The sequence below is a fragment of the Callithrix jacchus genome, chromosome 3 (assembly GCF_049354715.1).
Source record: "Callithrix jacchus isolate 240 chromosome 3, calJac240_pri, whole genome shotgun sequence".
NCBI lineage: Eukaryota > Metazoa > Chordata > Mammalia > Primates > Cebidae > Callithrix > Callithrix jacchus.
The window spans coordinates 166,867,451-166,879,796 of NC_133504.1; the positions used below are offsets into that span (position 1 = coordinate 166,867,451).

Below are 12,346 nucleotides of genomic sequence, written 5' to 3' on the forward strand. Positions count from 1 at the left end.
CAATATATAACAAACTAATACTAGTCCTAATATTTCTATATAACTAATATTTCAGGAAGAGTGAAGAGCAAAAAGAAAAAAGAATATTCAAAGAGATAATGGCTAGTGCTTTTTTTTTCCAGAACTGATAAAAGACATATTTTCAGCAAATATCAGCAAAAAAACTCTTTAAATCCACACCCAATCACATTATAGGGAAACCACATGACAACAAAGATAATGAGAACATTTTTCAAGCAGTCAGAGAAAAGGCAGCTCATCTACCTGAAACAAGTTGACTGACTACAAACTTCTCAACAGCAACAATGACAACCTCAAAATAACTGAGAAATAATTACTCAAAACTAATTGTTAATCTGGAATTTGATATCCAGTTACATTATTATTCTAAAGTGGGAGTGAAAATAAAGACATTTTCAGGCAAAGGCTAAGAGAATTTATCACTCTTAGTTGCTCACTGAAATAGTTTTTATTGAAGAACATATTTTCAAGAAAAAAAGAACAAGCAAAATGCAATAAGAGAAATAAACACATATCTAAATTATGACTGGATGAGACAACAAAAGCAGTTACTGTTTTGAGAGACATTCGAAACAAAACAAAATACTAGACAATGTTAACACAATTTAAGATGAAGAGCAGTGGCTAAAATTAAAGCCTCTTAAGATCCTGAATTATTCAAGAGAATGAGAGAAGATAAGAAGAGGTGTGAAAAACAGAAACCATAAAACAAGATTCCAGAGATAAATTTAAGCAGATCAGCAAGGAGAGTAAATATATCTGGATTAAAATTGCCTTAGCCGGCAACAGATACTCAAGTAGGATACAAAATAAAACCAGTTACTGCTATTTCTTATAGAGATATATCTAGTGGCTAATAATGGAAAAATTTAGAAATGAGAAAAGTGAAAGAGATACACTAGGCAAATACTAATCAGAAGAAAGCTATTATAGGTATTTCAATATCAGGTAGTATTATTAACTTAAAGGCAAAAAGTATTAGCCATAAAGCAGTGTCCACGTAACTATAAAAGGAACAGTTAATCTGTAAAGAAGATATTATACCTGAACTTGTATTCCCCATATAACTTGGTACAAACTACATAAAACAGAAATGGGTAGAATTGTAGGGAGAAACTGACCAACATAGGAGATTTTAACAAACATCTCTCTGCAACTGATAGAAGAACAAAAATGTGTAAGTATATAGACAACTTTATCACAAGTAACACCTGATTTAACAGACTGTATAGTACCTTGTAACTAACAATTAAGAAAACGTAATTTCCAGATATATACAGAACCTTTAAAATATATGACCAATAAATACTAAGTCACAAAGCAAGTTTCAGAGAATAAAAAAAAGTCATACTGACACTATTCTCTAACCATTTGCAATCAGAAATCAATAGCAAAGATGTTTTTAAAAACCAACAGACAATAAGAAAACAACACAAACATATATATTTGGAAATTAAAACATATACTTCTAGATAATTCATTTTTCTGTTAATGAATGAGAGCTTCTTATGCTGCTCAGGTTGGCCTTGAACTCATAGCCTCGCCTCCTCAAGCGCCAGGACAACTGTCCGGAGCCACCGCGGTTCCCGATAATTCATTTTTCAAGGAAGAGACATGTTATTAATTGGAAATCTTTTAGTATTTGATGATCATAATCAAATTAATATATCAAAACTTGTGGAGGTGGCTAAAGTGGTTCTTAAGGAGAAATTCATAGCCTTAAAATTAGAGAAAACAAAGACTCAAAATTCATGTGGGAGGTGTATAACTACTAAAACAAACATGGAAAAAAGTAAACTCCAAGAAAGGAAATAAAATGGCAGAAATAAACAGACAATATTAACAAAACAAACAGGATTTTGGCAAGAGTGAAATAAAATAGACAAACTGCCAGACTGATGAAGGAGGAGACAAGATAAGACATAGATAAGTAATTATTAGGAACAAAAAGATTTAAAAGATGTAACTGAGATTTTAAAAATCATATAAAATAGTATAAACAACTTTAATCCAACAAATTTTAAAACTCAGATAAAACAGACAAGATTCTAGAAACATGTAACTTAACAAATCTACACTGTTCATCATTAAAGAAATTAAATTAATACTATAATTTAAAAATCTGTCTTTTGCCAAAACGTATCTCCATCAAGGTCAATTCACAGGCAATAATCCATACCTTATATTATTTCAAGGTATAGAATAAAAATCATACCATTTATTGGGGTGATTATTATAGCCCAGGGGCTAGTTCTCAGTGTTTTACAAGTTTTATTTAATTTAAATTAAAAAATATCTCTACCAAGTAAGAAGGTTATACCATTACTACCAAAATGCAGTAAAGAATCAAACCCAAGCAGTCTTGTTCCAGAATTCCACATCTTAACCACTACTTTATATTATTGCCTCTCTAAAGGTATAAAAGAATGGATTGAAAGAATTAGGAGTATAGTATTCCCCCTTATCCTCGGCAGATACATTCCAAGACCCCAGTGGATGCCTGAAACCATGGATAATCCCAAACTTGATATATACTATGTTTTTCCTATACATACATACCTATAATAAAGTTTAATTTATAAATTAAGCACAGTAAGAGATTAACAATAACTGATGATAAAAACAATTATAAAAATATACTGTAATATAAGTTATGTAAATGTGGTTTCCCTACCCCCATCTCAAAATATCTTATTGTACTGTACTCACGATTTTCAGACCACAGTTGACCACAGGTAACTAGAAACCATGAAAAACAAAACCACATATATAGGTGGTGGGAACTACTCTTTGATTTACTTTATGATGATTATATTAGCATCATAAAGTAAATCAAAATCCAAACTCCAAGATAGCAAAGATACCAAAATCCAAGATAGTGTCAGGAAGAAAAATTACTGGCTAGTCCAATATGTGAATAAAGATGCAAAAATCTTAAATAACAAACCAAATCCAACTCATTATAAAAAATAGTATATTGTGACAAACACAGTTTCGATGACATTTAAAGGATTTATTTAAACAGATTAAAATCCAATATAATAAAAAATGAATGATTACCGCAAAGTACAAAGAAAAATAATTTGGTAAAATTTAATATCCACTGATTAAAAAAAATTCTTAGCAAAACAGAAATAGAAATGACTTTCCTTAACTTAAAAGTAATCTACCAAAAACATAAAAAATAATACTTCCTGGCAGCATTCTCTTTAAAGTCAGAAATGGCAATCCCTATTGCCTGCAGTCACTACTTCCATTCAATATTTTACTGGAAGTCCACTTTGGGAGGCCAAGGCAGGTGGATCACGAGGTCAAGAGATCGAGACCATCCTGGTCAACATAATGAAACCCCATCTCTACTAAAAATACAAAAAATCAGCTAGGCATGGTGGTGCGTGCCTGTAATCCCAGCTACTCAGCAGGATGAGGCAGGAGAATTGCCTGAATGAACCCAGGAGGCGGAGGTTGCGGTGAGCCGAGATCACGCCATTGCACTCCAGCCTGGGTAACAAGAGCGAAACTCCGTCTCAAAAAAAAAAAATTTTTACTGGAAGTCTTAGCTCGGGCAATAAACAGAAAAAAACTTACTAGTGTTAACATGAAACATCCAAGGCTACCAAAAAATACTTAAATAATGTTTCTGTATTTGGTATTCTGTATTCAGTCTACCAAAACCAACGGCATTTCCTCATCAGCATCAAGCAATCCGAAATACAGTTTTATAAGAAAGGTAACATATATAACTACCAAAAATGTATTAAGATATCTAAAAATTAGTATTATTTTTAAAAAATGTCAGACCTGTACAGAGAAAATAATCAATTTTATTTAAAGATATAAAAGATCTCAACAAATGGAATTAATAATTCTCCCCATATAAATTCATAAATTCAATAAAAAACAATTTTTAACCCAATGGAAACTTTCATGAAATTTCATACGCTGATCCTAAAATTCAGAAGAATAATTAGTTGAGTAGAAATTTTGAATTTAAATAATAAAGACTTGGTCTGATCAAATTATCAGTACTTTTTATAAAACTCTAGAAACTAAAGCAGAGTGGGGTCAGTGAAACAAAATGGAGAGCTGGAAGCATTTATGTGTCTATGGAGAGAAATGGTATTATTATAAGTCTCAAGGAATGAAGCTGGGACAACTGTTTACCCATACATTAAGAGATATATTTAGATTCCAACCTCACACTATGAACAAAAATAACTTTTAGGTGGATTAAAGGACTAATGGATTAAAGAACAACTTAAAAACTCTAAGGAGGGCAAATAACAATCTATCAACTTCTGAAAAAGGCAAAAAACACAAATCAGACTCACAATTTACCATTAAAAAAGCCAAAATATAGAAGATATCTGCAACCCTCAAAGAACCAGAAAATAGAAAGAACACTTCCACATTAATATGGAATCTTTCAGGGATTCCACAGCAAGAACAAGCAACTCAGAGAGGAAGAAATCTGAACAACAAATGCCAATAAAGGAAACAGTACTCAACCTCAACAGTCATCAAGGAAATAAAAATTTTAGTAATAGTGAGGTATCATTTCAAACCCATTCTAGTTGCAAAACAAGTAAATCGAATTATTCCATGTACTGGTGAGGATACAGGCACACAAACACTCTTATAAAACAGTGGGTATGTAAATCATTTTGAGAACAACTTATCAATGAGTAGTAAAAGATGCCTTCCCAATGACCCAGCAGTCCATTTCTAGGTAGATATTCACACAGAGAAACTCTCAAAGTTATGCACAAGGAAATACAGGTAAAGATGCTGGTTGCACATTGTTTGTAAGGGGCGAAAAGTAGAAAGAACCTATGTCAGTAGAAAAACAGATAAACTATGGATTTTTTAATACAATAAACAAACATATAAGTTACGGTTAATTCATTAAGCAGTGACTTTAATTCATCTCTACATAAGCACGAAAAATTTCTGAAATGTAACTTTTAAGCAAAAAGAGTTGTAAGATAATACCTAATTTGATAACATTTATGCAAATTTCTAAACACAGTAATTGTACATAATGCTACAAATATATATGTATGTAATAAAAGTATAACAGGCTTTAGCATAAGTCACAACTTTAGAACAGTGGGGAAGGCGAGGCAAAGTGGTTTAGATATTATTTATAATAGTTTTCTTCAGAGTAAAAGACAAATAAAAAAATGTTAAAATCTGTTTATCTTTTTTGGTAGGTGGGCATATGATTTTCAGTCACTTTAAGTACGTGTGAAGGGCTTTATAAGAAAGTTTAGGGCCGAGCGCGGTGGCTCAAGCCTGTAATCCCAGCACTTTGGGAGGCCGATGCGGGTGGATCACAAGGTCGAGAGATCGAGACCAACCTGGTCAACATGGTGAAACCCCGTCTCTACTAAAAATACAAAAAATTAGCTGGGCATGGTGGCGCGTGCCTGTAATCCCAGCTACTCGGGAGGCTGAGGCAGGAGAATTGCCTGAACCCAGGAGGCGGAGGTTGCGGTGAGCCGAGATCGCGCCATTGCACTCCAGCCTGGGTAACAAAAGCGAAACTCCGTCTCAAAAAAAAAAAAAAAAAAAAAAAAAAAAGAAAGTTTAAACCATTACCACATTCTCACCAAGGAAAGCATTTAGCAGATGTTAACAAAAGTATAGGAAAACAATGATCACCCATTCTCCTATCCACAGAGCTAACCATTGATATTTTCTGTGTTTTTTCTTTCCATATAATTAAACATAGACAATATTATTCTGTATATTGTTAAAACCTTTTACTTTGTTCTTAACATACTACAGTCATGTTTCTTTGTCATTATTTCAAACTTGTAAAATTTACACATATCCATGGTAAAAAAAATTTTTTAACTTCACAGGAGGATACAGAAATGAAGAGCCATCATCCTTCCCTAGACTGCCATTGCCAAGAGTTTCCCATTCATCAGGTCCAGAAATTAGGCTTTTGTAACTAAGCAGAGTAGAGTACCTCCGTCGTGCCTCTGGGTGGAGGCAGAGCTCTCAAATTGTAATCTTTGGCATGAGTTATTTTTTAGAGATAATATATTTGATCACAGCATTTAGAATACATTAAATTTAAAATCGACTCTTGTACTTTTTTCTTATTTAAAACTTTAAATTTGTCTGTATACTACGATCACTTAAAAACTAGAATAATTATTCACATTTAGTACAAGCGTTTCCCTTTAATGGACATATCGATATCCACTCTGCCCCTGCCCCAAAAAGTGTTTGTAAAAAAGCAAAGAAAAAAACTATTTAATCTAGAGAATCCAAGTTTATGTACAATTCAGATATTAAACATGGATTTTAAGAAAGAAACGCAACTTTTAAAAGCTACAGTTTTCCAACAAAAGCATATACTTAGGAATCAGTGTTGCATTTGGCAAGCTTAAGGGCATATAATTCAAATAAACAAATACAAACCAACAATATTCAAACTGCAGAGCCGGTCCAGATCTAGACATAACTTTGCAACTATCACTACCTTGCAGTGTGGAGCAAGTGAAATGAATGCAGTCCCACACTTCTAATGTTCACTGTATTTACAATCTGTCCACTCTTCCTGCCTCCTTTAGGAGTTGAGTGCCTCCTCACTCTCCTTGCATTAACTGTCTGCCGTCAAACCAGAGAAATAAAACCAGCAAAATAATACAAGTACATATCTAGAGTGAGTTAGTGGTAGAGCTAGGATTCAAATCCTTGTTTACAAGATCTTCCCCTAATTTTTATTTTTACTATACATTAAGCAGCCATTTAAAAGGATATTTTCCCTGAAAGCTCAGCACTTCATTCCCACACTCATTTGGCATTTATAGTATGCTATCTTTACTGACAGTTATGTTTTTATGTGACTCCCCATTTCAATTTAATTACAAGCAATGTTTTAAAAGCAAAGTCTTGTACTCAATACTTAACATAATGTTATATGAAACAGTTGCTAAAATAAACATTTAATAATTAAATTTATAAAGCACTCAGATTTCTTTAAACTGTGTATAAATACATAACATAAATATACATAGACAAAGTATTTATATATGCATTTCATATGGTATTCTCAGTGAATATTTAAATTATTAACAAAAAAAAGAAAGAGAAAATGAAGAATAAATAAAATTTTTGTTATAGATTTCAAAGTACATGACTTCTTTTTTTTTTTTTTTTTGAGACAGAGTTTCACTCTTGTTACCTAGGCTGGAGTGCAATGGCGCGATCTCGGCTCACCGCAACCTCCACCTCCTGGGTTCAGTCAATTCTCCTGCCTCACCTCCTGAGTAGCTGGGATTACAGGCATGTGCCACTGTGCCCAGCTAATTTTTTGTATTTTTAGTAGAGACGGGGTTTCACCATGTTGACCAGGATGGTCTCGATCTCTTGACCTCGTGATCTACCCACCTCGGCCTCCCAAAGTGCTGGGATTACAGGCGTGAGCCACCGCGCCCGGCCCCAAAATACATGACTTCTAAAAGGACATTGGAGGAAATTACTTTAAAACCTGTACCAATACTTTTTGTTGAACTAGCTACTTACCGGGAAATTGTGACACTATTGGGGGTGTGTCTTCATCTAAGTCATCAACTCCTCCAGCAATTGGATAGGGTGGAATGGAGACTCTGGGCATCACCACCCAGCTGTGATCAGAATAAAGGGAAGAAGTCAGGCTGGGGAGTCCCGAGTTATGGGCTATCTGAAAGCCACAGATCTTCTCAATTTGTTGCCAGCGAAAAAGTCGTTCTCGTAAACAAGTTGTCAACTCAGAGAGAGCTTTCCTGGAAAAGCCAATGAAGAAATTACTTACTGCATCAAAAAGTCTTTAAAAGGCAATACAGGAACAGACTGTGGCAATTAACTAATTTCAAGAAGAAATAACCCACTCTTAAAACTAACATAAATTATGTAATTATATAGTTAAATGATAAATTTAATATAAATTGTCTATAAATTACTTGTTTCAACACAATAAACAATAAAGCAAATAAACAAATAGCTAAAATAACATTCTTACTTTGCTTCCAGAATTTTGTGGTCTACCTCATCTAGGGAGGAGCTGTGTGCAACGTGCAGAGTCCCAAAGACTGTGCTTCTCTTCTTTTTAATTTTTTCTGCCTAGAAACCAAAAAAAAAAATAAAATATCCTAGGTTTGAAAAAAATACAAACATTTTTGCATATATAAAATAATAAAGTTTATTTTGGGTTTGAACATATTAACAAATCAGAAAACCAGTAGAGAATTATTAGCCAAGATATCCCTGAATTCCAAAAAAGAAAACAGATGAGGGAAAAACATGCTTTTCTAAGGCAATCGATGTAACCCTAAACTTTATTCTGGAGAATTTTTTTCTTATTTCTATGGTTCAGGAAGACTCGAATCTTGTACTAGAAGTAACAGAAAACATTAACAATATCCTACCAGAATGGTGCTAGTGTATGAACCGAACTTTCAAACATTTTTTGCTAGAATTCAGATGAAGACTTATTGTCATTCCACACAATTTAAGTGTCAAAATTAATTTCCAGTAACTACTAACCTGAATCAGACATGAAGCAGCAACCTAGAGGGAAAAAGCTCTGTATAAAACTTTGATAATGATAAAAAAGAATCTTTAAATCACTAAGGTCACTTTCAAAAGTATACACTTCTCTAGATAAAGTAATTTTAATTTACAGCTTATGATTACTAGAGTCTATTTACACAATAAGTTCCAGTTCAAAATCTGCAATAATAAAACTTATATTTAGATCTGTGTACCCCAGCTGAGTAATTCCTCTAAGAAGGCAGCCTAAGAAACAAATTTAGTAAACTTTGAAATACAAGAGAGTACCTCATCTTTAGCAATAGCTAGTTGCATTTCAGCGTTTTGTCTTTTAATATTGTAGTACTGCACTTCTACTTCATGTGTTAACTGAAGCCATTTCTGAAGTGCATCTGGAACAGACCAGCTGCTTCTAAGTTCAAATTCTTTCTCAGCCTTTTTCAGAGCCATGCGAACCTAGAAGTAGAAAAGGAAGGAAGCAGGAAAGGAGAGAGAGAGAGGAAGAAAGGATTAAAATATTTTTAGTACCCCAACTAAAAGAAAAAGCTATTTAATTATGCTTTTCGTAGACATCGTTTTAAACTGCAAAGTCTAATACAATATATTACTAGCATTAAAATTAAGGCTGAAGTTTCATGTGCATCTTAAATCCACTAAGCAAAGTTGTGAAGCCAAGGTGGGTAGAGACAGCTTATTTATATCTTAAGTTGCAATATTTAGGTTTTTTTGTGTTATGAAAACCAGACTCACTGAGGGGGAAAAAAAATCAAGGGTATATATACAAATCAAAACTGATGACACTTTTCCCATAATGCATATTTCATTTATGAAGTATTATATAAAGAAGTGTCCAAAATCGGGTGGATACATGTTCTACACCTCCTGCTAATGTTTCCAGAAGAGCCTACTGTAGCTCCTTCACTATATACTCATTTTTTTAAATTGTATTTTTCTGTAGTTTTTCATGACATCTTCTTTATGGCCAGTTATTTCTGACTGTTGCAAGTATATATGCCTATTATTGTCTGTTTTACCACATCTGCTACATAATTCACTGCTTTGAATATACCAGAAAGTAGCTAAGTGAGCATCTGCAGACCATGTACAGATTTTGAGAAAATAGATTCTAAGTGAGAATCTACTTGATTTTTTTTCATGAGAAACTAAGCATCGTCTTCAGTATATGGATGTCATAGTATTTCTTCCACCTGCCCTTTAATGAAGCCAGACAATAAACAGAGAAAAAACAAAAATGTTTGGTGGTTAGGTGGTAAGTGCTAAGAAAACGCATCGTTAAGGAAAGCCTCACTAAGGAAATGACACGGAAGGGAATAGATAATCCATTCTTGGAATAATTTACTTAAAAACTAGCAAGTGCTTTCAAACTAAAGCTGTGTAAAGATACAGGATGCAATTTATGAAATTGTGCACACACACTCACACTCAAGACCTCCAGGCAAAGCGATGAGTGAACTACGGAGCATCCTGCATGCTGAACATCACACTGCAGATTGGTTTTCCCCAAAGCTAACTAAGGAAGCTAAAGAGCAAAGGAATGTTTGAGCTGAACAAACCCAACTTATTTGAATAAACTTTATCGTTTGCCAGAATAAACTAGCAAAAGTACTATACACAAACTTCTGATAAAGAAATAGAACAGCTGTCAGATAGTGTGAAAACAAAGAATTGTGTAGAAAAATCTCTTAAAATTCCAAAATTAAAAATGAAATCCACAAAGCAAGAACAGGTGACAATTCAAAAAGACACACTAAAGTAAGGGGAAGAGCACTAACTCACTGAAAACAAATCCCAAGCAACATGTGTCTACCTGACTCACTGTGCAATGGCTTGGGACAATACTGTGTTTAATAAATCGGTTGGGTAAGCTGTGTGGCGTCCCTGCTAATCTCTCAGGAAGAGAAAATTTAAGCTCAGGTTCTGTAACATGCAGATCTGCATAACACCTCAAAAGGCATGTCCGCAAGCCCTTGTTCTCCCAAGATTTTAATGCTAAAGTTTCTACACGATTTTTACTTCCAAGGAATTATACAGAGAATCTCAACAAAATTCATTCAAGTTATTCTCTTTAACCATAATTCTCCCTAATGACATTTTCATAAACATATTTCCCCTAAAAGAGCTCAATGGAAACACTTTTAACATAAAAACTACTTATATATTTTTAGCATAAATTGAAGCTGAACAATGTTTAGATTGATTGCCAAATAATGACTCAAAATGACTTGTGGAAAGTCTGACCTTCCAATAGTGGCTACTACTTAACTGTTTTCTCTGCTATTACTCATAAATGTTTCATCTGATCTAAATCCCAACCCTTAGTTTAAATCACACTGTTGTTTATAGGAGAATTAACATAGTTAAAATTGAGTAATTAACAGATTTTATAAACAATAAATGTTTAAAATGTAATAATGATTTACATAATTTTTGTATCTCAGGAATAAAACAACAGTAAGTAAAAACATGATGTCACAGAAAGAAACAGCCTAAATATCTGAAAACTTGGTTTCTAGACCCAACTGCATTATTTATCATCTCCGTGACCTTCAGTAAGTTCTTAAGGCTTACACCAATAGGGGTATTATCACTTGTCCTAATTAAAGGCTTCCTGAGACTTTTTCTAAGAACCTAATTTGTGAAAAATATTTAAATCATACAAAATATAAAGTGGTACTATTAGTTACCCAAAAGTCTCCATTCTAGGAAAAATAACACTATATAAAAAACAAACTAGATTTTCCTGACTTCTAAATTGACGTTGATTATTCTCCAGACAAAATACAGTAATTCTCTGAACTATGTGGAATTGTAGGTTATGTCATATTATACATGATTTCTCAGTTAAACTTACTTCTACAAGCAAAGCTTTTAAGAGCAGTATGACAAAATACACACTATATTTAAATACAGACAAAATATAGCAATTCCCTAAACTATGTGGAATTGTGAGTTATGTCACATTATATATCATTTCTCAGTTAAACTTATTTCTACAAGCAAAGCTTTTAATAGCAGTATGAGAAGACATAGACTTTGGAATATGACATGCAAAATCTTGCCTTTACCAGCAAATAGCTGTAGAACCCAAGGCAAGTTATCTAACCTCTTTACACAGCTCATCTGTAAATGAAGACAGTATCTGTGTGTTGTGAGGATTAAAATACATGAGCAAACCACTGGCAATGTGTGTAGCATACACTTCCAGCACACAGTAAGTCCTTAGAAATTCTTGTTTCTCATTAATATAATCATGTCAGACAGTGTTCTTCTTAAAATACCAATTTCCTTCCTTTAAATCACCTTTTATTGACCCAGGATCTAATGAGATTACATTTGTACCAATACATCATCTCTTGGTAACTTTAAGGTCTACTGAGGTGTGCACGGTCTCACTCCCAGAGCTTCAAGTTAGAACGTCCATAATTCTTGGACGCTTTTTTTAATATTGTCTCTTCTTCCTCACTGTGAGGCAGTCACCTGTGAAGTACTACCATCAGTTGACATCTCTGTAGAAGAATTCCAAACTACTGCTTTGTGATTTAATCTTTCTTATCTACAAAGTTTAGAAAGACAGAAATATACCAGAACAAACCGAGAGTTGGACGTCTTGGTGGAAAAAAGGAGGGGGTTCTTAACGCAGTGTAAAGGGCATAATACCCAATTCTCGGATACAGCATAATTTCGACTAGGCCTTTTTTGTCAACTCCCTGATTCTTTGCCACATTCTGTGCTGATATGCTTTGTTAGGTAAATGGCG

The 12,346-nt window shown here is 33.6% G+C and overlaps 1 protein-coding gene across 8 annotated transcripts in view; it reads right to left on the reverse strand.

The window, feature by feature from the left end:
- STIM2 (stromal interaction molecule 2) overlaps positions 1 to 12,346 on the reverse strand; it is a 165,768-nt gene that overhangs the window by 23,334 nt on the left and 130,088 nt on the right. For 5 of the 8 annotated variants that reach the window (XM_035293923.3, XM_002745928.7, XM_078367996.1 and 2 more), the window contains 4 exons: positions 8,857 to 9,024; positions 8,563 to 8,586; positions 8,039 to 8,139; positions 7,564 to 7,802 (listed from right to left, as the gene is read on the reverse strand). In XM_035293923.3, the coding sequence (XP_035149814.2) occupies positions 7,564 to 7,802; positions 8,039 to 8,139; positions 8,563 to 8,586; positions 8,857 to 9,024 (532 nt within the window). The remainder of the gene's footprint in view (positions 1 to 7,563; positions 7,803 to 8,038; positions 8,140 to 8,562; positions 8,587 to 8,856; positions 9,025 to 12,346) is intronic. The other 3 variants (XM_035293924.3, XM_008993504.4, XM_008993503.5) reach the window with 1 other exon arrangement.